Here is a 23,009-nt window from a genome sequence, read left to right as displayed (position 1 = left end):
TCATTTGGGTCTGACCCGCTGCAATGCATGGGCATGTCACTAATCTTTGGGAAAATCAACATGAAGTTTTATGCAAGAAAAAATTTGAGTATTTCGTATACTAAGTTCCTCATGTCTTAAGCTCACCGTCTTTTCATTGCTTATAATAAACACATCAAATGTTTATCGTATTGTGAACATAGCATATGTACAAGAGCATTTACAGGGAACAATCTATTCCAACTGGTTTTGCAGTTCTTCAATTGTGAAAGAAAACCAGAGTGCAGAATCAATGAGTAGTATCTATTAAATAACAAAACAAATGCTTTTCTAGATGTAATGTACAAAAAGGTTATACCAATGTTGCAAGATGTTCGTCAAGGATGCACAGCTTTTACGTCCACCTTTTCTGAGTACTGGAATTTCTTGATGAAGATGTTGCCTGTGTTACTCTGACCTTTCCTGTGCTTGTAGATACTGCAAAAAGAAAATTAGTGAACAGTTTGCAATAGCACTTACATTTGTGGTAATTCCCTTGGAACTTTTTGAACTTATTATCCCTTACTGTACTAGTTGAACTTGAAGTACTATCAGACATGATCATTTTATCAAGCAAAATTAACACTTGAAGTACTGCTAGTCCATACATTTTCTCTCACAAAATAGCAGCTAGTTTTTGGGCCCTGGCTACTTTGGTCATCTGTATAGCTAATAAATCATTAGAATGCTTATGATCAGAGTTTACATTTCTGATGGACACTCTGGGAAACCGATAAATTTTGGACAAAATTTGAAACCAAAATTTGAATTTGAATTCTGGGGTTCCGTTAAACATCCACCAAAAACCGAGTGAAATGGTTGAAATTTCGAGGCTGCGATAACCACATGTTAGAAAACAAAAATCGTCGGATTTAGCGAAAAGCTACAGGTATTAGTGTTGGACTTAATTTTGGTTCTATAAATGGGGGAAAATATAGCAAAAATTATTAGAAAATTGAGAAAAAAAATGAAGAGGTGAGGAAAAGTGCTTGGTCGAGCTCAGGAGGTAAGTGCATGCTGTGGAGTTGGGGATTAACCACGGAGGAATCTTTCACATGCATTACATAATTGGGCTTGTTGAGCCCTAGCTTCACAGGGCTTTTGGCCCATTAAGAGACTTTCTTAGATACTTCCTCCAGTCATAAATATTTGAAACTTAGGACACAATTTGATTAAACTTTTTAAATTGCGACCATCAATTTTACATTATAATGTCTATAAAACCTAATAAGTTTAATCTACAACTACCATTTTTGTTGATTCAAAACTAAGCATTTGAGAAATAATTGATGGTAGGAATATTAGAAGTTAGGATAAGTACTTCAAATTCTTTCTATCGATAATGTAAACCCTGCTTATGATTATTCTTCGCAGCAAATTTACTTGTCAGTGGGATCCGTTAAAATTACATTTCTCTTCTTGAGTATATCAGTATAACATGCTTTAAGTTATGTGTGCAGCTTTTTTTTCCCTGGAGGGCACATGCTTTTCAAGAAATTCACAGTTAGAAAGAAAGTAAGGCTTGCTAAGTGAACTTACTTGGAGATCTAGGAGGAGGTGGATCTCTTAGTTTAGGCCACAAGGTAGGCGATTGTGGTGTTTTTGGTGTAGTTGTCCTCGATGCTCGAGTGGCCACCTTATGCCTGTTTGGAAAAGAACATGTGCTTACATATGTTAATATCGATGCTACAGTGCCAGAAACATAAAAGTGTACAAGAAATAGGCAAGATTAAGTGTCATATAAGTAACATATCTAACTCCCATTAATTCTTTTAGGATCATACAGATTTCTCACATACTTTCATCCCCTTGACCCGACATAGTTTGATTGGTAGATTACTTCTCATCAGTTAGTTGTTATCAATTTACTGCAGAACAAAAAGTACTTACAACCGATCTTTTGGAGTGCTTGGTGCCATGTGTTGCTCTTTCTGAGTGCCAGAGACTCTATCCTGATCTGGCAAGGAGGTAAGCTCAACCACACTGCTCATAGAACAATCAGTTTCTGCACCCATGGAAAGACCGCTGTCCGATATGTCGCTTAGCCTCCCCTCTGAATCATCATAGCCAAAGCAAGGAAGCTCAGGGTCAACAGAATTATGTCCCATCTCACTCATGGAGAGCTTAGAGAGACCCATAATCTCCCTTGACTGCTGGATATCATCGACAGATTGCATGGAACCAGCTTCAGAATGTCTGTCACTGATGTCAGAGAAGTTGTCAACATCCGACCCTGCTCTACTGCCAACGATCTTTATCCTTCCACCAGATGCTGTTCTTCGGTGCTGGATTTTGCTTCCTAGTGATGATATGCCTGGGGAGGATGACGAATGTTTTAACAATGAATCGGCACGTTTAGCTGTCGCCCTTGGAGTATTATGACTCTGTAGTTGTAGTCGGCTGATTTCTTCATCCTTCTTTGCAATTTTATCTTTCAGCAGTGAGAGCTGCAGGTTGAAAATTTATTAGAGTAAGCAATTGCTTTTCCTTTTATTAACACTCAGAATAGCATCTGATGAGAATAACTGTTATTTCATCTCATGCTGATGTAAAATTTTGCGTAAACCATATCTCTTTGCACAAAATAAGGGTAAACTGCACCTCAGGTATGAGAACAAGTATAAAACATATATAAATATCAGAGGCAGGTAAATCCTTATTTAGTGCCATCCTCAAACGAGAGTAATAACACTGTCAGCAAAAGGCAAATGCAAATTGTCACCTGCTCCTTGAATTCTTTGATATCTTTTCCCTCTTTATTTGCCTTTGCAGCACCTAGTTCCACTCCAGACACTCTGTCAGCAAACTTCAAAGTACTTAAAGTCTCTGCATAAGATGAGACATCTGGATTGACCTGCACGAACATCAGCGTCTTTGCATTGCCACCTACACATGAAAACGTTTAGGTTAAACAAAATATGTAAAACAATGTTATACAATTGATTGGCAAAGGTAAGTACGCCATGAATTGTGCAGTACTCGTGTAAGCTTAAATATGTAAAACAATGTTATACAATCGATTAGCAAAGGTAAGCACCCAAAGAATTTTGCAGGACTTGTGTAAGCTTGCTGTTCCGGTACGGTACATGAGCATTCTTTTGTGACAAAGAAAATATGACATCTCCGAGAGCAGACAAAGATTTGTTGATGTGTTGTGCTTCCTTTAGTCTATCTCCTGTAGCAGCAGAGCGATCAACCCTCTCACTTCCAGCAAGATCAACAAGATGTAGCGCACCACGCAAAGTAACTCCGGTTTTTAGATCTACACCTTGAATGTGCATAGTAACTACACTGAAAGATTACTCAAAATAAGCTTATATATTTATATTTGATTAGAAGCAGAAAAGAAATGGTATCAGAAACATGAAACGAAAAAAATTACCTGTGAGACCTGCTGCTTCTTTCATTCAATGCTGTCGCGCCTACAGATCTGTTCTCAAGTCCTGTTCTCATTAGTTCAATAACATCTGAACTTGAGTTGACAGGATGCATTGTTGCATCAGGAACAGCAAGCCCATTGGGTTGGCTGGCATTCAAAATCCCAAGTGTGCGCAAGTTAAAGAAAAATAAGGAATCACTTTCTTGTGGAGGTTTAAAGGTGTCTCATTACAAGATGGACATATATCTAGATTTTATTTAATTGTGGTAAAATGGTGACCAACTATGTTTCACGTTTCTACGAACTGAATCAACTGACAGTCCATAGCTAGGCAGTGGATACAGTTGTGCTGGGGTTGTTAACCAAATCAAAAAACCTGGTGATTTGATGTTGACTACATCAACAGAGAAATTAAGGATAAATCTACACTTTGCCTCTGTTTCATCCATATCTACAACACGTCATTCATTGTCACCGAGACAATAGTGATGTATTGCAGACAATGTATGAAACTCAGTTGCATGAAATGGAAATGTGTTGCCCTGGAAATTCATGTGCATAAAACTTTCCAGTGAATTCACAAACTACTTGTGCAAAATTGTCAATAAATAATATTATTTATCACTTTAAAGCCTGTGATCCAAAAGGATATTTCTTCTCTGAACCACTGTTGCCGAGGAGATCATGGATTTGTTCATTGTATATTTCAATCATCTGAACACTAACTTTATACATCACCGTGTCTCTTCTACTCCGTGAGATATGGAATAGGTCATTCAGAGCTCTGTAGTTGACACCCCAATCCTTCTCGGTTGCATTTTCAGGTCCAGTCTAAGATATTTGTAAAAATGGCATGGCAAGAACATTAATAATGTCAATAGTACTTCTCAATGACATAAATTAGATCAATATTCTTATGCTGAGAGCATCATACCATTGTGTATGTTTTCCCTGATCCAGTTTGACCATACGCAAAAATACAAACATTATAGCCATCAAGAACTGATCTAATTAGTGGTTGAATTTCCTTGAATACCTCATCTAGCCAGAAAATGAATATACAAATGAACATAAACTGTATGTTAGCACTGCAAAATTTCGGTACTTTCTCTGGACAATTAGTATAATCAACACTAAAGCACAACAAATTTCACTTAAGTGTCGCTTTTATTCTTACCTTGACTAGCAGAGGGGCCAAGAACTTTGTTGAATTTGAACAACTTATGTCCTTCCTTTCCTCGTTTTGCAGGATTTGCTAAAATTAGTTCACCATTATCACCAACATATTCAATTGTAGTAGATGTCTGATCCTCTCCAGGAAGAAAAGGCCTTATCCGGCAATGGACTCTGATATTTCCTGATAAATAAGCATATAATATAAGAAGTTGATAGTTAAGGATATCAGCATATAAATGAGCAATACTGTTTGCTTTGCAACCTTTTAGCTCCTGAACCTCATTGAATAATTTTCTGTTTTCTTCAAGAGTAGCATGATAATTTTCAGCAGCATTTGTCAATACCTTAAGGCTTTGTCCTGCAGAGTTGTAAATGATATGAAAGTTATAAAATGATAACTACAGTATGTCTATTCCATGTGGACTAAAATAACTTATTTCATTTATTCTCACCGAGGTCACAAATTTCTTCAGACCATCTTTTCTGGCAGTGTAGGATTTCATGCCTGATGGAAACAGAAGACAACCTCAAATCCTGGTAAGGGACAATTTTAAGCTTAAATTGATGACTTCACAAACTCTTAAAAGAAATATAGTGGGAAAAAGTGATATGGCCAATCAATACCTGAATATTCTGTATTTGTAGACCAATAAATTGGTTCAGCCTGATTTCCTTTTGCTCCCAAATTTGGCTTCTTGATTCTAACAATTCCTCAAGATCTCTTACTCTTGTTTTAGAGTCTTCTAGCATGAGCTCCATTTCCTTTATCCTTTGTTCTAATTTATTATTTGCCTGAAAAGCCCTAGTCTCCAATTCTTGAATATGTGTCTGATGTGAGCTTCTTTCTATTGCAAGCTCTTGCTTAAGTTGTGATACTATATATTCAATGCTCTCCTTGTCCATCAAAAGCTGAAGTACCTCTTTCTTCTTAGAATCTAACAGAATGCGGGTTCCTTCATATGAGGATTTCATAGCTTCCAGTTCTATATTTAATTTCATAATTGTATCATTACTATCTTCTTTCTCCTTCATCAACTTAATGATTTCATTCCTGTACTTAGCTGAATTAGCTACATCTTTATCTGTCAGTTGATGTTTATCTTCAACCCTGCCATTATTTAAACTAACCATGTTTTCCTTCTCCCTCATCATCCAAACCATTTCTTCCTTCTCCTTCATCAATCTAATTATATCTTCCTTGTCCTTCAACAATTTTGCCATGTCTTCTTTATCCTTTGTTAATCTAGTTACATCTTCTTCCTTGTCCTTCACCAACAATACTACATCTTTCTCGGCTAATCGTTTTTTATCTTCAGTTTTGTCTTTCTCCATCTGCGGAAAAAAAACGACTTATTATTAGCACACAGCAAATGGGTCAATAGAGACAACTGCAAGTTCAGGATGCAGCTTCTCAAATATAAGCTTCATCATACAAAGAGGCTTAATATAAGCAGTACGCTGAACAGGAGAACCTAAACCTGTAGTAGCTTTGACCTGAAGCTCTATAGACAATGATGCCTCAATGTTGATGCACCGATGTCTTTCAGAAAACACCTCATATCTTCACACAGGCAAGAGGGATCTTAAAATGGTGGATTCTCATTGATGACGCCTTTTTGGGTTACTGGCCTACTGGGTATAGCATGCAAGTGGTGACCTAGCAGAGCAGGCTATTACCAGGTCACCACAGAAGCTAGTACATCGATTATTTTCTTCCAAACCGAAACTCATGTACCAGCTCCTTTAACAACTATTCAGGTGGATGGTTAAATAAAGCTAGACCTTAAGAAAAAAGATACTTACAGATTCATGCAGTAAGGGGTCTTTCCTGGTATGGATAATTTTGTTGTATGGATCTTTTTCCTACTTAATGCAAAGATGGAGAAAATCTTTCTCAACTTCTAAACAGGTGCTACTTTGTGAGGATTGAAGAACTGATGCAGAATTTGACAGCAAGTGCATTATTTGAAAGAATTTAACTGTTTTCTTCTTATGTGTTGGCTTTATTATTTCAGTTCTTTTTGTTGCCTGAGTGTTTGCTCTCTTTGTGAGTATTGTAATAAGTGGCTGTAGCTTCTTTGAAGCAAAAGCCAGAATTTATTCCGTTATCTAAAAATAATAATAGCTATAGCTTGTGTAAACTATATGCAAAGATGGTGATAGAAAGAGGTATCTATTTTACATGAGAAGTAAACAAACCTTCATCTGGTGCACTGCATGATCTGGAGAAACCTGAAAACAATCAACAAAACATACAAGGCAATTTACCATTTAAATTCAAAGTTTCAATAATAACTTGGAATCCATAGTAAGATCACAATCATTGAACTTTACATGTGCTTTTCCATTTGTTGCATTTGAGTTTACATGTGTTTGGTCACTTGTTCCACTTGCAAGTGCCTCTAGCACTCTTATCCTTGATTTGTATTTCTCTTCACGTGCTTTCATAAGGTTATTTTGCTGCATACAGGCAACTATTACAACAGGAATGATCTGAGAAATAAGCAGGAAAAAGTAGCCCTTACATTTCTTATATGCTCTGCCTGAGTAGAAATACGCCGCTCAATCTCCAGTATGACCTTTCTCAACAGGCAAGCAAGATGCTGTGCAAAGAATATTATATTCAACAGGATGAAAGGGGATAAACAACAAAAATATCAAAATTTTGAAGCATGAAAGGAACAAACTAACTGCATTGCTTTTGAGTAGCCTACATAAGGAATTTCTCCAATCTTCGTCTCAACAAGCTCATCAAGGATCACATTCACAACACTCAAAAGTGACTGAGTAGGGGCATTCTGCAAAATTATTGTCATGAAACAGATAATAAAGATCATTGATTTTGCAAGAAAATATTTTTATTTCGCAAATAATTCTCGCAAAAAAAAATCTTATGCGAAACTTACATCCAAGCTGGTGGATTTCATCATCTCAGAAATTTTAGAACTGGGCAGATCAGAATAGCGTCCTTGTCTGAGTTGGAAGACATCATGAAAACTGTGTCCCGCATGGCGTGATATAGAAGATAATGTGGTCTGAGATAAAGGAGAAGATGGTTCTACAATAGAAAGAAAATGCATCATATCTTAAGATCTCACATCATACAAACCACTAATTGTGTGGATCTACAGTGCAAGTTAGCAGCAGAAGTACATTTTGACCATTGAAATTTGAGTTCTTCAATATTGTTAATGAGCAGTAAAAGAATAGAACGGTTCTGCAAAGTTTTCTATGTTGTCCTCGTTGTGTTATTCATAATCCATAAAAATAAGGTTTACTCAAAGCGCTGAACATACAGATAATAAGATTTCACCTGACATAGCGGGATTTTTGGGGATCTTTCGTCTTCCTTCAGAATTTTGTGTGCCCGGATCATTCTCCTTTCTGGGAAATTCCATGCTTTGCATCATGACCTTTTCTGGAAGGCTACAGCTCAAGCCTCCCACATCATGGGATACAAACTGATCCCTTAGTGCAAGAAGACAGGTAACAACGGATGATACTGGGCCCTGGATGATTGCCAATCATGACAATAAAAAAATCGAACGAGAATGGGAAGATAGATCTTAATCATATTGCAGAACGAGCTGGAAACACAAACAGAGTCGCATGGCAACGTTCTATACACGACAACAGTTGTAATATGGTCAGAGCATCCAAAATCATTAATCCATGGAACTCCAATACGACAACTCACTAAGACATTGCAGAGGTTGTTCAGCTCTCATAAACGGAATCATTGAACAACAAACGATTCAACTTGCAATTTCATCAAAATACATTTTATAGTCCATGACTAACTTCTTTAGTTCCATACAGATTAATTATCATCAATGTATGACCAAATTCAACTTCAAATAGCAACATGAAAGAAATTATTAAGCTGTGAAAAAAAAGGAATTGTGAACCCCCTATCTCTTTTTTTTCCTGACAAATTGCAGGCTATCGCAAACCAAATTCAGTATGGGCTACCTGTTTGTCCAAGTAGAAACAGACAATGGTTGATGCATCATTTGGCCAATCAACAAGCCGAAAATTCACAATTCACAGCCCTCTCAACCACCTACGCCGAAAGCAAACTGCGATCTCCTTGGACGGGAAGCTCTACCGCACAGCAATCAATTTCATGTCGCTATCTACGCGAGAATGGATAATCCAAAACAACTAACAATCTGATTCTCTGATGCAACGCGGAGGAAGGCAGGCTTACCGTGTCGAGGTCGGAGGGGGAGAAGCCGGGGAGGCCCATCCGCTCCGCGGCCGCGAGGAATCTCCCGACATCGCCCTCCCCCGCCGCCGCCGCCGCCGCCGCCGCGGAGCCCGTGCCCTGAAACAGCAGCAACAGCCAGCGACGATCACAACCCCAGAGAGAGAGAAAGAGAGAGAGACGCGCGATGGGGGGAAGGGGGTGTTGAGGAGGCCTACCTCGTCGGAGGCGGCGGCGGGGTCGCAGCCGAGCCTGCGGAGCGCGGCGCAGAGCAGCGCCCCGTCCGCGAGCGCCGCCCTGAGGTCGTCCTCCGACGCGTGCGGCGGCGGGAGCGGCTGCCCTCCTCCTCCTCCTCCGCATCCCCGCAGCAGCGCGCGCAGCCACGCGACCGCCTCGGCCCGCCTCCGATCGGCGGCGGCGGAGGACATGGCGAGCGATGGAGGCAGGCGGGGGACACGATCGAACAGTTGGTGATGAGGCGTTTGACCCCCGAGGAGGCGGCGGCGGCGAGGAGGAGAGGAGCTAAGGCTAAGCGCGAGCGCGAGTCGAGGAGGAGGAGAGCGCGCGCGGGAGAAGACGTGGGCGAGTGGGCGAGCGTGATGACGCCTCTGCTTCTGCTTCAGCATCGCAGGGGAGTTGGTTGAAATCGGTGGCGTTTGACAAGACTAGTCTTTTTGGAATTTTTTTAATTCTTTTTCCTATTATATACTCCTACAGTATTCTTTTTGGAGTAATAAGGAGGCAGTTTCAGCGTTGGTATAAGAAAATCTTCAGTAAATTTCGTAGAAAATCCGATAGTTTGAAATCCTATAGTTCTATGAAGTTTAATCTAGATCTTGTAAATCTGGAGTAAACTTCGTACAACATATAGTATCAAGGTGTATACTGTGGAGGTCGGATTTTATCGTGTGCAGAAAACCCTGGATACTGTGACCATAAGATTTTGTAAAACCATACCTCTCAACCAACCTGAATCAATATTTTTTAGTAGACAAAAAACAATAATTAACTTAGATGACTATAATTTTCTATATGATGGATTAGACGCATCATAAATTTTAAAAGTACTTTAGAACTCATATACTATATGGCAAATCAAAGAAAAATCGGTTGTGAAAATATAAGACCATAATAATATATGTGTTAAATCTTTGTGATTTTGTGCAACCTGAATTATAATACTATATAGAGTTTGCTGAAATTTACTAAGAATGTAAATACAAAGCTTAAAAAAATACTAATTTATGAATATAAACTATCAAAACTCTAGCTGTGATATACAACAGTAGGAGACCCGATCTCCTATTGTCTTTCGTAAAAGAAGAAAAAAAAAGTTTTGCCGGTGAACGAGTGACATATACTCGAAACTTTAGAAAGGTTAAAACAATTTGGTAAAGCGTGTGCACGCTCTAAATAAGGCTATTCACTCTAGTTCATCATATCCCCAATTGCTAACATAAACACTATATAAACCTAAACATAGAAAATTCGATCGTTATTAGTTATAAATACTCGTGATTGCGTGCTCATCATTTGCTTACGAGGGCAACATTTAACTAGGATTATTAGCTATAATAAACCTTTTCTAAAAAAGATGAGACATGTTGCTACAAAATGACATCCTATCCTATCTATGGCCAGCACGAAACTTTTCACTTCCCCCACCATCCGAACCAAACCAACTCCACTCGAATGAATCACAAACCAACTCCACTCGAATGAATCACAAAGGGGTTGAAAAAAAACCACCGAAAGCAGAGGCCTGGATGGTGCAGGCCACTGACTTAACAAACTATCGCAAGTTTTCGATAAAAAACTTTCAAATATAACTATAGCATAATTGAAGTGTAATTACATTTTAATAACTACTATCTAACTACACTGTAATTACATTATAATTATTATATAACTTATTAAAAATTGAATTCAACAATGGTTTAGTTAGATAGTACCGAATTCTAAGCATGACATGTGTGAAAAAAATTGTTATATCAATTTTTTTTTCGTTCATAAATCTGGAGACGATCGGATGGTTACAAATATGAAAGTTTTGAGAGAAAAAATAAACTTGTGAAAGTTTTCTAGCAAATTCGAAAAAAAAAGCACCAGAGGCTTGTACGGCCGGGCGGCGCTGAAACCGACAGAGATTGACACCGGCCGCAACCGCCTCCGCCGCTAGTTCGCCGGCGGTGAGGCACAGGCGACGGCGACTCGCCGCCATCGTTGTGTGGCCGATCTGAGGACAGCGTGCTCGAATTCGGACTCTTTTTTTCTTTTTTTTTTTCTGAAACTGTCCGGTTCTTCAGAGTAGTACACGTACGTCCAGGCTTGTACCAACAGGTACTACAAAATTTCTTGGTTAGATACGTTGCAGATTCGTACTCCCATGGTTGGATTGACATATCTAAGATGCAGAGATTAACATTTTTGTTTATCTAAAAGGAGATGTTCTTAGGTTAACAGAAATGAAATATTAGATGCAGTTATCCTCCCAATATCATCCAGAGATTAGTTATATATGCATTAGATTATCGGTCGGATCCATCGCTGTATAGGCTCTCGAGTATACGATTGGCACGTCACGGGGACGAATATTATTCATTTTGTAATACTCTCAGCTGTCTAATCGTGATGATTAGTTCAACTAAATTGATCATGAACCAATTGTGGCGGCCATTATTAATACTCTGCATATCATAGTCTCAGAGCAATTAGAACGGGAAAGAGTGCGAAAGAGAAAGGAGATTAAGATGGAGCTAATACTAATACTTAGGGATGAAAACGGAGCGGATAGTTTCTGTCCGCTCCGGACAAAAACGGATACGGATACCTTTCGGATCGGATAATTCTCGGATATTTTGGATACGGATACGAATACGGATATTTTCTCCCGGATACGAATACGAATATGATATCAGGGTTTTCGTCGGATACGGATAATAATTCGGATATCCGGTGAACAGTGCTATTCGGATATCCGCAGGACCCATGAGACATACCCCATTTCTTTCTAACTCTATAACCTTCAATATACCTTTATAGATTTTAATAGTAATTTATCTCTTAACACTAATCCATACTATTAATATTATTTAAATTTTAAAAAATATTTATAAATTATACCTCATTTTATATAAAATGAGCTAATTATATATGTTGATATTTATTTCTATTAGAAGTTGAGTTGGTTTTTGTGTTCCGAGAAAAATTTGTTTCCGTATTCGTGTCCGATCATATTCGATTCTTATTCGTATTCGAGATAATCCGTATTTGTTTCCGTATTCGAGCTATCCGTATTCGTTTTCGTATCCGGTAAAAAATATGAAAACGAATATGGTATAAGCATTATCCGTCCGTATCCGCTCCGTTTTCATCCCTACTAATACTACTCTAATTATCTTAGTGAGACGTGGATTAGTGGCCATCACGTATGTATTCACGCTACGGCACGGGTGACGGATGCGACCAAAATTTTCCTTTCCATTTTTTAATTTTTGTCTGCCGCCCTCTGCTTGACGTCGCCGCACGTTTATCACGTACGGTTCAGACTTCAGGCATCAAAGTTCAGAGTTCAGTTATGCATAAAGCAGTTCAGTTAACCGCTACAACTAGTTAAATGGATGTTCTTTTGTCGTAGTTAAATAATTTGTGATAATTGTTGGAGGATACAAATAAATCAAATGGATTTAGAATGGGTTTATCAGGTATTCATATGTAGAAAGTTCTTTTAAAAATCGGAATTGCTATATCTTTGTCGACAGTTTTTTTCCTAAAAATCTGTCACTGTTCTATCCGTTCGATTTGACACTAAGATTCGGTTTTGTATGTCCTGTGGCTGCATGGAATTGGACTCCAATGTCTGATCATTAACGTGTTCACACCATAAAACCCTTATGTTACTCTTTTTACCCTTATTTAACGTGAAGTTTGCTCACATAATATCGATCCCACACGTACTAATTACATCGTACTTACACTATAATTACATATGTAATTTTAGTGTATTTATGATGTAAGTCTAGAAATTACATATGTAATTTTAGTGTATTTATGATAAGTCTGAAATCTATTTGAGCCCATTTGAACCCCTATGATCTTTAGATTGTCCATGTGGGCCGTTTGTTTTTTTTATTTTGTTTGTGTATATTAATGTCATCCATTGGATGTTGATCTAAAGGATAAAAAATCTGCATGATAGGAGGTTAAAAAATCTATCACATGATGTATAGGTAGTCCCTTTAAAAATTGCTCCGTTTAGAAGCTTGAAAAATCGCATCATTTCATGGGCAGATCTGGCTTTAATTCGTTTGATGGACTGTGTGTGCTACCAATTGCTGTCAAGTTAGCTTGGCAGTTGGCAGTGCTGTGGTATGTAACATGCATGTATACAGTGAAGTTTTTTTAATTCAAAAAGAGGAATATTGATAAAGTATGTACCTTTCCTGTCAAAATCGACGCCCTATTTCAAAAAGGATGGGTAGAGAAAATCAGCACAGCTATAATTCACATCAGGGGGGGGGGGGGGGGGGAAATGCAATCTTTAGATGTACACAGACTTGCATGATTGTAGGAAGATGGAGAATGACTGGGCTTATTCTTAACCTTTTTCCGTATATATATGGGCCAAACAAATGAGGCCTACTGATCAGGACAAACATTGGTATTTGGCCCGTGACAGAGCCCATTGGCCATTACAGATACTACTGGACTTAATTATCATGTTGCTTAATATTGTGAAGGGAAAATGTGTCAGAGAAATACAGTAATCCCCACTTTTCTATTTCCTTCTCATGGGCCAACCTTTGTGAGGTCTAATTGGCACATAAAAGGGCTCATTTTTAGAGTCTTATCATTTTTCTCAAAAGTATATGGCTGGGAATCAGATCAGACATGCATGCCATCAAATTGTCCGCATGAAACACACCCCGAGTCCTCCACTATCTGCAAAACTGCATGTTTTTGGCCCATGAAGGAGCTCCATTGGCCATTACAGTTTACCGATACTACTACTGTACATAACTTCACGTTGCTTAATTTGTGAAGGGAAAATGTGTCAGAGAAAAAAATATTTTATGCTTCTACTCTCTCCTTTTCATTTATAAGTCGTTAAACTTGATCAAAATTAACTAGAAAAAAAAGTTAAACGACTTATAATATGAAATGGAGGGAGTATATGTTTAATATTCCTTTCTATTTTCTAAAATATTTTAATCTGATCTTTTTAGGTTAATTTGCATTTCACCTTTCTATTTTTCTTTTCAGGTCCAATCCCAACGAGGTTTCTTAACAAGCCCAACATAGGGATTTGGCCCATGATAAAATTGGCCCATTTTTAGAGCCCTTCTCATATTCTTTCTTCAAAGTATATATGGTTTGGCGTCAGATCAGACATGCAATCAAATTGTCCAACTGAAATACCTCTACACTATTTGCTAAATTTACATGAGTAAGTTAAGACTTTGCCAGTTGCAAGCCAGACACCCCCACACTAAAAAGATTGTCTGCCATTCATCAACTTCCTCACCGGCGACGAAACTTCTGACAGTGCAAAAACAACTGCAACTTGCTGAACATTGCAAATTTGCAATGATCAAAACCACAAACCTCGTAAATACTTTACAGAAAGCGCACAGATATTTCACTGCATAAAGTCTTAATTATTTCAGAGCTAGCACAGATCCTTCCCTACAAGAATTGCTACTACATATATATACAGTATTCAGTCACTTGATTCATCAACTTGCATCTCATTTTGCAGAAAGAATAGAGGAAAGAGAAGGCAATGACAAGGACACCAGTTGCGAGTGCAATGCAAATCGTAACACCAATTAGGCCATAAGCATGCATGCTCTCAAAAGCAAAGTTAAAGCAAAGATACACCAGAGATTCAAAAGCTCAAAAAAGAACCCCAACTTATTCAGTATTGAATTCAGCAGCTGATGCCTGTCCGAAAACCGGCAGGATCATGTCTGCAGTTAAGCATATTCTATCACCCGTGTGACCCATCACCTGGTTAAAGGAGAGGCAGGGATTAGTGAGAAAATTAACAAGACTATCTCCCACTCATGGATCACAGTTTGTGATAAGCGTGTTGATCACCAAGGCCTAATGGCATGATTAATTAGTGATTGTGTGCGCTTTCACCTTTGTGAAAATGAATTAATTAAGCACAATGGAATGGAGGAGAAATTGGGGGTCAGTGCAGTGTAGTTTAGCTAGTGGAGGATGGTAATTAATCAATTGTTTGATGGTGAGATTTGCAAAGCTTGATGTTTGGGACATGTACCTAATGTGGCTTTTGGAAACTGACTGACCATTCATCATGATCATGGTACATTGTCTCTAGCTGCTGAAGACCTGAAACTACTGTTCAAGTGGTAGAAAAATTAAGGGAACTTCAGAAAAAAATCATCTCTGCTTGTAGTGGCTGGTGACAGGTGAAATTTTGTTTTTATCTGAGGTGATATGATTGTTAAAAGTGGAGAAGTTAGTGCTTAAGTCCAGTGATTGAACTGATTGACTCACAGGAAATTGGACTCAGACTTTCAGAGCACCTCCTACGTGTTGATTCAGCAAAAATCCCATACTGATCCCACAAAATTATCGTTTACACCTAAATTTAGCACCTAGGGATAAAGTAGGGAAAATTGCCAAAGTTTAGAAGTCTGCCGTTTTTCTCCGATTGGGCCGGTCTGACCGCCGTGTGTGGGCCGGTCAGACCGCCGGTTGAGGGCTGGTCAAACCGGCGATGTGTGGCCGGTCTGACCAGCAGAGTCCGAGTCCGGTACCGTTTCGCCGGGTCTTGAAGTTTTCTTGCTCGGGAAGACATGTTTCGGGTTTTCTTTGGATTCTATCTCGAGTTAGACATGGAGGAGGGCCTGTAGAGGGTAAGACCAACCCCTATATAAGGGACATGGCCGGTTCATTGTAAAAAATTAATCTATAATCAATCAATCGAATCGTTTTTTATATTGCTTTTAGTTTTCTCTTAGTTTGTCTATCTTTGTCGATTCGCGCTGTAAATCGTCCGCCACCGCTGCGAGAGTGCGACACCTCTTTGTAGGTTTGTCCTGAAAACCTCCCGTTTTGCCCACGAGACGGGTAGTTATCTAGAATCGGCTCCACTAGCCGGTTTAGTTATCAAAACCCATCTTGGTTTAGCTTTTGCTAGATCGATGTGGTTGGCGACTCTAGGATCACCGCAAGGCGTTTAGGTGCTGCGATCGTGCTTATCAACTTGTCACAAAAAGTTGCCAACAATTATATCCTTCATGTTGACGTCGCATAATTATAGTAGAGATTATGCAGAAAAAATAATCAAGCATGCATCAATGTGTTCATCTCACATGTGACATGTTAACAAGCTCATCAATGGACAATTTTCTTGGTGCTGTGCTACTTGATCCAGTTAATCCTAATTTTTTTTCTCAAAAATGCAAGAGCCATGTGTTTTATTTCATTAGGAAGAAAAAGAAAGAGTATATACGATAGAGTGATTCACAAGGAACACTCTGGAGGAAAGAGGAAAGGAAGAAAAAGCCTCGCCGAAGCGATGCGCAATAACTCCCAGAGGAGCTAGACTCCTAAGTGGGAAGCGACCGGGTCAAGAGTTCACGGAGAGCTCTTGCCCATGGAGAGTTTATGGAGAGTTAATCCTAATCTTTTCCTCATTCCTAATTACTTGATTGAATCAATCACCAATCTTTTCTAGAACATTCGATCAGCAGAGGGCTCGATCTAACGGATAACAGGATAACAAAGCAAGAAACACAAACACACTCACACTCTGATCGACAGAACAAAAGGATCCTGGCTGGCCGGCCGGCTACTTTTTTTCTTTGTTTCTCTGCCTTTAATGGAGTGCAGATTAATCTCTGCAATCCACGGATGCAACAAAGCAAGAACACTAAGCTAGAAGGACCAAGAGAGCCACATATCTCTTCAGAAAAAAAAAAAGAGTGGTGTGCAAAAGGGGATTTGCCCCCCAAGAAATAATTGCATCGATGAAGATAATTGCAGTGTGTGTGGATTGTGGAGCCGGCATTATTTGGACAGAAGCAAACAAAAATTTCAGCAATAATTCAGTGATCACCAACGGACAAACAAACAGGACAATGTGTTGTACATTTTGAGCTTCGAATTGTACTTAGGTGTTTCATTTCGATTAACACGTCGGCGCACAAATCATCAGAACCTGGATGAATCATATGAATGCTGTACGCACGATTGAAATTATAAACTCAAGACGAATCATGCATGAGTTCAAATGCTAGCTGTAATCCTGTAACATGCACGGTAGTATTCATTTGCTGTATAATTAAAGTCCAAATCAATCAGACCCCCCAACGGCGTTAAATATCAAGAACTTCGCAATCAAATCAAGGACAAGTTAGTTTAATTTCCATCCATAAACAAGCTCTTCTACACCTTCCAGCTCGCTGTCTTCGACTTCGAGATCTCAACATTAAACCACTCAATTTTCTTCAAACTTGTACATGTGGAGCTCGATGAGCCATCAAGCATTTTTCCCATCGATCTCAAAGCATCAAATAATATCGTAGCATTTTTGATTGGCTGCAATTGTCTACGTAACTCACATCATCAACAGCCGGGGCCGGTAGGGAGGAGAGTTATGGTATTATAATTATTATTAGCTCTCTAATTCACTGCAGGGAAAGCGATTTGTTGAGACAATCATGGAGTTTTTTTGCAGCCTCAAGAATTGGAGGGTCACTTTCTCATGAACAATGGACACTTGTTGGGTTTGTGTGGTTTGAGACTGTGCCTTCACCCAATGGCATCACTTTTTTCTGATTTAACCATGCAAATGTGCATTCCTGTGTAGTACCCTCTCCCTGCTTAAACCCTAAGAAACTCTCCTTTTGTATGGTTTATTAGAAAAGACTGATTACTGCCTTGATAAATAAAAAAAATTCCAGTTCAACTTATATTTCTCTTGCTTTCCTTAAATCATAGAAAGCTATATGTCAAACAAATATCAAATTAAGAGAGAAATCTTATACTGCCTCAGTTCTCGAATAATTGACACCAACACTTTTCAATTTTAAACTTTAACTGCTTAATTTTTTTAAAAGCTTATAAATACTTAAACCATATTATCGAAGTTTGTATTGTCGTAAATATAGCCATACAACTTTCATTTGATATAATATAAGATAAATTTTATAGTTCTTGAGGAGATATCACTTTTTCTATTATAAAATTGGTATCTCATGGTACCTAGGTAATAGGAGGTATCAAATTTTACACTAAATTTTTGGTACCTCATGGTATGTCCTCAAGGGCTATAAAATTGCTCTATTCTATAATCACTTAGAATTAATTTTTGATTAAAGCAAAATAGCCGTAGTCAACAATGAAAAATATTCAAGAAGGTAGGGAGTAATACTACGAAGTTGTATGGTGCAAGGCTGGTCAAAATAATAAACACATTTGACCATGGACTAGTTTTTTTTCCCCAAAAATAATCCAGCTTCGCAAGCTTTATGTTACTTAGAAAAAAGGAGCACTGTATAAATATAGTTATGGAAGACCAAGGAATAGCTAGTGCCATCATTTTAGCCCATTTTATCGAGTGGGATGGCCAACCAAAGGGAAAATGACGCATTCTCTAGCTTTACCTAAAAACACCTTTGGTCTAATAAAGCCATAACACTATCAAAGGGGTCTTAATATATGTGAGGTTTGAATCAATCTAACCAAAATTCCCCAATGAATCAAAGACGTGTTAACGTGTGTTTCACATACTATATATACAGTACACAGACGCGTAAAATCAACTAAAGGAAGAGGGAAATTACAAGGAGAGCACGGAATATATGTGCATATGTGTCGTGAACCTCATGGTTTTCATGTCCTAATTGTTGCATAAGCTTGGTTATTTCTCTTAGTGTAAACATGTGGATATTTGATTTCTCAACCTTGAGGGATCTCCATATAGCTAACTATTTTGGTCAGTTAATTTATGGAAATTAATACAAATACTAATTAATATACTATACAATTTGATATGTCCATAAGTTATGCCAACTCCAAATTAGTGATTACTAGTTTGTTAGAGAAGGGATGTAACTAGGCAAAACTTTCGAATAAACTTGAAGCAAATTCTTTTGCACCCATGTGCCATGTGGTGTGTAAACCCATGTGGTGTGTAAATATTAATAACTATTTACAAATAAACACCCTTTTTCACTAATTTACAGGGATTTTTTTCTCATTAAAATTAATTTGGTGATTGGGTAGTGCTAATGCACCCAAACGTTAATATATAATCAACTAATGAAAGTGTATGGATAAATTAGAAATTGTACCTTTAATCTGAAAGTGTTTTCTTCTAAGTGCTCTATGGCGTACACCATGAAAACTTTTCAGCATTATGTGCAACAAGCGTCCTCCCCTAAGTAAATGTTAATGTTCAATAATTGCATTCATGTGTAGGGTTTGCATGCTTTAGCAGGTTATTGGGTTGTTTGAGCCCACGTAGCTGACAAACGTGGAAAAGGTTAAAAACATGGTGGAAACACTTTTTTTTATTTGCTTTTGATCCTAATAATTTGGTTTGTTGTCAGGTTGACAACAGTAACTACATTTAACACATATAGATTATACGTATGTTTAACACATATATTTGACGCATATGTTTACTTTTTTTAAAAAATGGTTACTGTGTTACATATCAATTGTAACTTAACATTATATGACTAGAAGAGTTCAAATACTTAATTTGTTCAGCAAAACAGAGAGCATCTTGTGTTTATTGGCCTTGCTGTAGAAGTCTAGGATTGTGCTTGATAAAACATGATGGATATTGACCGAGAAAAACACTATAATACTTTTTTTCTTAGAGGATAACTACACTATATTGTAGTGAGTAACTGAATCAGAAACTGACTATTTAGATCAAAACACCAAATATAAAACCATAAAATGAGTTTGTATACACATCATATAACTTGCAATGTATTCACCACAATGTCATATATTAATTTATACTGGCCTAGGTACTATAGCATATATATATATATATATCAGTATGTACAATATAATCGTCTATACCATTTTAATATGAACTTGTGTACATGTACTACTAGATTTATGTAGTTGAGTTGATTTATTCGTAATATGTAGTGTAGCCTTCATATACTACATAAAAGTTTGTGTATATATTTTTAAGATTATCTTCAATTTTTTTTGAAAAATTATTTTTATGTGGTACTCCTATGAATTAAAGATGGATCACATACACAAAATGTAGATACATTAGAAAAATAATTTTGTGTAGCATATGAAAGATGATTTACATAAAAGAACTCAACGCTAGAGTTTTCTATAATTAGCCTATGAAACATAAATTATATTTTTTTTAAAAAATTAATACATGCAAATTGAAAAATCCACACACACTTCATGTGATGTATGGAGACTATGTAAAAATTTTATATATTTTTTATACTTCTAGTAGGTAAATTAATTGTCAACCCTCTATATCTTGAAGGGCGTTTTAGGCATTTTAAAAAAAGTATGCACCCTAATGACATATTGTAGAAAAAAATGACAAAGTCGGCGATATATCTATTATATACTAAAAGTCTATTAAACTCTCTACAAACGCTCCTAAACCACCATGTGTCATCCTATAAACGCTCTCGAGTTACCACGTGGCACTCTAATAAAATATAGAATATCATAAAAAATCTAATAAACATCTAGCCATTGATTTTCTGTTAAATCGGTGGACCCATATATTTTAACCATTAAAAATCCGGTAGCCCTCATCCCCATCGTGCATATATGCGGCATGTGCAGGTACGTGCTATACCTCCCTCCCTCCGGCCTCTCTCTTTCTCTCCTCTTTTCTCGGTGACTACTCCTATTTTTTAGCTAACACCTATATCTATCTTCAGATTTTCTAGATTTTCTAAAATATGAAATATGACTATCAAAAATAGATGGAGGGAGTAATACGGATGCCCACGCATTGCGTGGGCCACCTTTCTAGTTATAGAAATAGATAAAATCAATGACAAATCGTTGAGCTAGAGTAAACTCACGGGCATATAATATATTCTCTCTTGAATATATTGTTTTCGCTAGTAAGATAGGTCGTGTGCTAGGGCAATAGAGAGATGAGGCGAGGTGGGGGTAGATCGTCCGGGTTGCGACAACTGTGGTGACAAGTAGCTAGAGTGGGCCATGTCATGGTTGCAGTAAATCAAAAGAGATGAAAAGAGGAGGGGGCTAGGTTAGGACTACAAACTAGCGCATAAATCTCGAATATTCCCAATTGTAAAAAAAAAAACCCTAAGATTTTGAAAATAAAAACCAGGCGACTGATAATACAATACTTTCTAGAAAGCTTCCTGGTGCGCGCAAATAAAATCCAAAATGCATGGCCATTATAAGTGCAAACAAGGAACGACATGGCTCCCTATATTATATCTCGGCCATCAAGCTCGGATCCAATGGCTCTGATCCAGTTTCTACACCTGTTCATCAAAATACTATCATGTATACTTGATCACAATCCTCCACAAACAACTGCAGATCCAACCAAACAGCAACTCCAAACCAGAAGCTCCCACCACTGAATAGAAAACCCTTAACAAGAAAAGCTCCCTTAGCCCTTTTCTTTTCCCTTAGGCAACCATGTCCATGCATCCCCCACCATTATTACCTCCCTTTAAATACCCCTCCCCTCCCTCCCTTCTCTTCCTCGTGCCAAAACCCCAACCAAACCAACCACCAAATCATCCCACACAAACACCACAAGCTCATCGATCCCTCTCTCAATTATTATTCGAGACAAGATCAATTAATTGCAAGAATGATCCATCAAAGAGACGGCGATCATCTAATGGAGGAGTCGACGACGATGGCGCGGCGGCTGTGGCACGTGGTGCGCGCCGTGCTGTTCATGCTGCGCAAGGGCATGTCCAAGCGGAAGCTCGCCATGGACCTCCACCTCCTCCTCCACCGCGGCAAGATCGCCGGCAACAAGGCCCTCGGCAAGATCATGAACACCACCACCGCCACCGCCTCCCACGGCCACGGCCACGCCGCTGACGCCGCCTCCACGGCGGCGGGGGAGGCGGCGGCGGCGGCGCCGTTCTCGTGCGGCCGCGCGCTCGACCCGGCGCTCGCCGTCTACGACCCGCGCGGCGCCGGCCTGGAGGTGGAGTTCAGCTGCAGCAACACCCCCTCCTACCCGTCGTCGTTCCATCTCATCCCCACCAAGCGCCGCCGCCGCAACAACAACGGCAGCAACGGCCGCCGCCGCGGCGGCGGCGGGCGCGGCGCGAACGGCGGCGAGCCCGGGTGGTACAACTACGACGCGGCGGACATCGCCCGCGTCTTCGAGATCCTCAACAGCAGCGACCAGCTCCTGGGCGACGGCGGCGCCGCCGTGGCCGCGACGCCGTCGCCGGCGCTGTGGCGCACCAGCTTCGGCGGCCGCAGCCCGGCGCCGGTGAGGCAGCTCCGGATCACCGACTCGCCGTTCCCGATCAGGGACGACGGCGGCGAGGACGCCGGGGCCGGGCTGGTGGACCTGGAGGCGGAGGAGTTCATCAACAAGTTCTACGAGCAGCTGCGCACGCAGCAGCAGAGCCTCGCCACCGCCACGCCGGACTACTACGCCGGCTACTCTCGGCCGGTCACCGGCGTCGCCTACTAGCCGGCCGGCCGCCGGCTGGTCACCGGCGATGCATGCGTGTCAATTTGCACAACTTTTTGTGCCTTAGTGTGAAGTGTGCATGTAGCCACGTAGTACGTACTAGTATATATGTGTTTGTATATGTACATGGATGAAGCATGTTTTGTAGAGAAGTGTCCACTGCACTGCAATAGTTTTCCTCTTAAGAGCTGAGAGATTTTGCATGCTTAGAATCCATGCATATATGTATATGCACTATATTAATAAATCTAGAATTAATAGTACTTATTATATACTAGTACTGTATTAGCCTAGGTAGTAGCTGCTAGTACTGTGCAATCTTGCCTAGCTTGTTTATGTTGATTGATCAAGCTTGTGTGCAAATATGATTGATGAATTAATAGAATTCAAGTCATGAAAAAAAGAAGCTATGTATATATGTACGTCTATACATGGGAGGCTCAATGATTTGATTGGAATATTTGGCTGATATATATGATTTTGTTCACAGAGTAATTAAGTAGCTAGACATATATATCTGCCATGATTTAATTAAC

General features: G+C 39.1%; 2 protein-coding genes across 4 annotated transcripts; one reads left to right on the top strand and one right to left on the bottom strand.

Annotated features, from left to right (window-relative positions):
- Window positions 1–109: 109 nt before the first annotated feature.
- Window positions 110–9,442, bottom strand: LOC4341280 (kinesin-like protein KIN-14M). Of its 3 annotated transcripts, NM_001421621.1 has the most exons (20): window positions 8,999–9,421; window positions 8,784–8,900; window positions 7,887–8,082; window positions 7,480–7,631; window positions 7,288–7,371; window positions 7,099–7,176; window positions 6,908–7,033; window positions 6,773–6,805; window positions 5,198–5,905; window positions 5,026–5,107; window positions 4,836–4,931; window positions 4,575–4,754; window positions 4,332–4,438; window positions 4,050–4,228; window positions 3,401–3,565; window positions 3,056–3,309; window positions 2,741–2,904; window positions 1,909–2,465; window positions 1,558–1,661; window positions 110–456 (listed from the first exon to the last, which is right to left on the bottom strand). In NM_001421621.1, exons 1-20 carry the CDS (start codon window positions 9,404–9,406, stop codon window positions 374–376), a joined length of 3,873 nt encoding a protein of 1,290 aa, NP_001408550.1. In that variant the 5' UTR covers window positions 9,407–9,421; the 3' UTR covers window positions 110–373. The 3 variants fall into 3 exon arrangements, with proteins under 3 accessions (NP_001408550.1, XP_015643015.1, XP_066167255.1); XM_015787529.3 differs by lacking the exon at window positions 6,908–7,033 and having other exon boundaries at window positions 113–456; window positions 8,999–9,442; XM_066311158.1 differs by lacking the exons at window positions 8,784–8,900; window positions 8,999–9,421 and having other exon boundaries at window positions 113–456; window positions 7,480–7,570; window positions 7,887–8,018.
- A 12,052-nt stretch (window positions 9,443–21,494) lies between these two features.
- On the top strand, window positions 21,495–22,743 carry LOC4341279 (uncharacterized). Its single transcript, XM_015786196.3, has one exon. It carries the CDS (start codon window positions 21,625–21,627, stop codon window positions 22,471–22,473), a length of 849 nt encoding a protein of 282 aa, XP_015641682.1. The 5' UTR covers window positions 21,495–21,624; the 3' UTR covers window positions 22,474–22,743.
- The last annotated feature ends 266 nt before the right edge of the window (window positions 22,744–23,009 follow it).

Source organism: Oryza sativa, chromosome 6 (assembly GCF_034140825.1).
Source record: "Oryza sativa Japonica Group chromosome 6, ASM3414082v1".
Classification (NCBI taxonomy): Eukaryota; Viridiplantae; Streptophyta; class Magnoliopsida; order Poales; family Poaceae; genus Oryza; species Oryza sativa.
Note: the sequence above shows the minus strand (reverse complement) of the source record. Positions and strands in the feature narration are given on the sequence as shown.

Bases quoted from the DNA above. Each gene is read 5' to 3' on its own strand.
- LOC4341279 (XM_015786196.3), top strand. From the start codon at position 21,625: ATGATCCATCAAAGAGACGGCGATCATCTAATGGAGGAGTCGACGACG.
- LOC4341280 (NM_001421621.1), bottom strand. From the start codon at position 9,406: ATGCTGAAGCAGAAGCAGAGGCGTCATCACGCTCGCCCACTCGCCCAC. The intron at 5,108-5,197 runs GTATTGATTGGC...GTCCCTTACCAG, and splicing joins TACAAATACAGAATATTCAG to GATTTGAGGTTGTCTTCTGT. The intron at 3,310-3,400 runs GTAATTTTTTTC...GTAATCTTTCAG, and splicing joins AGAAGCAGCAGGTCTCACAG to TGTAGTTACTATGCACATTC.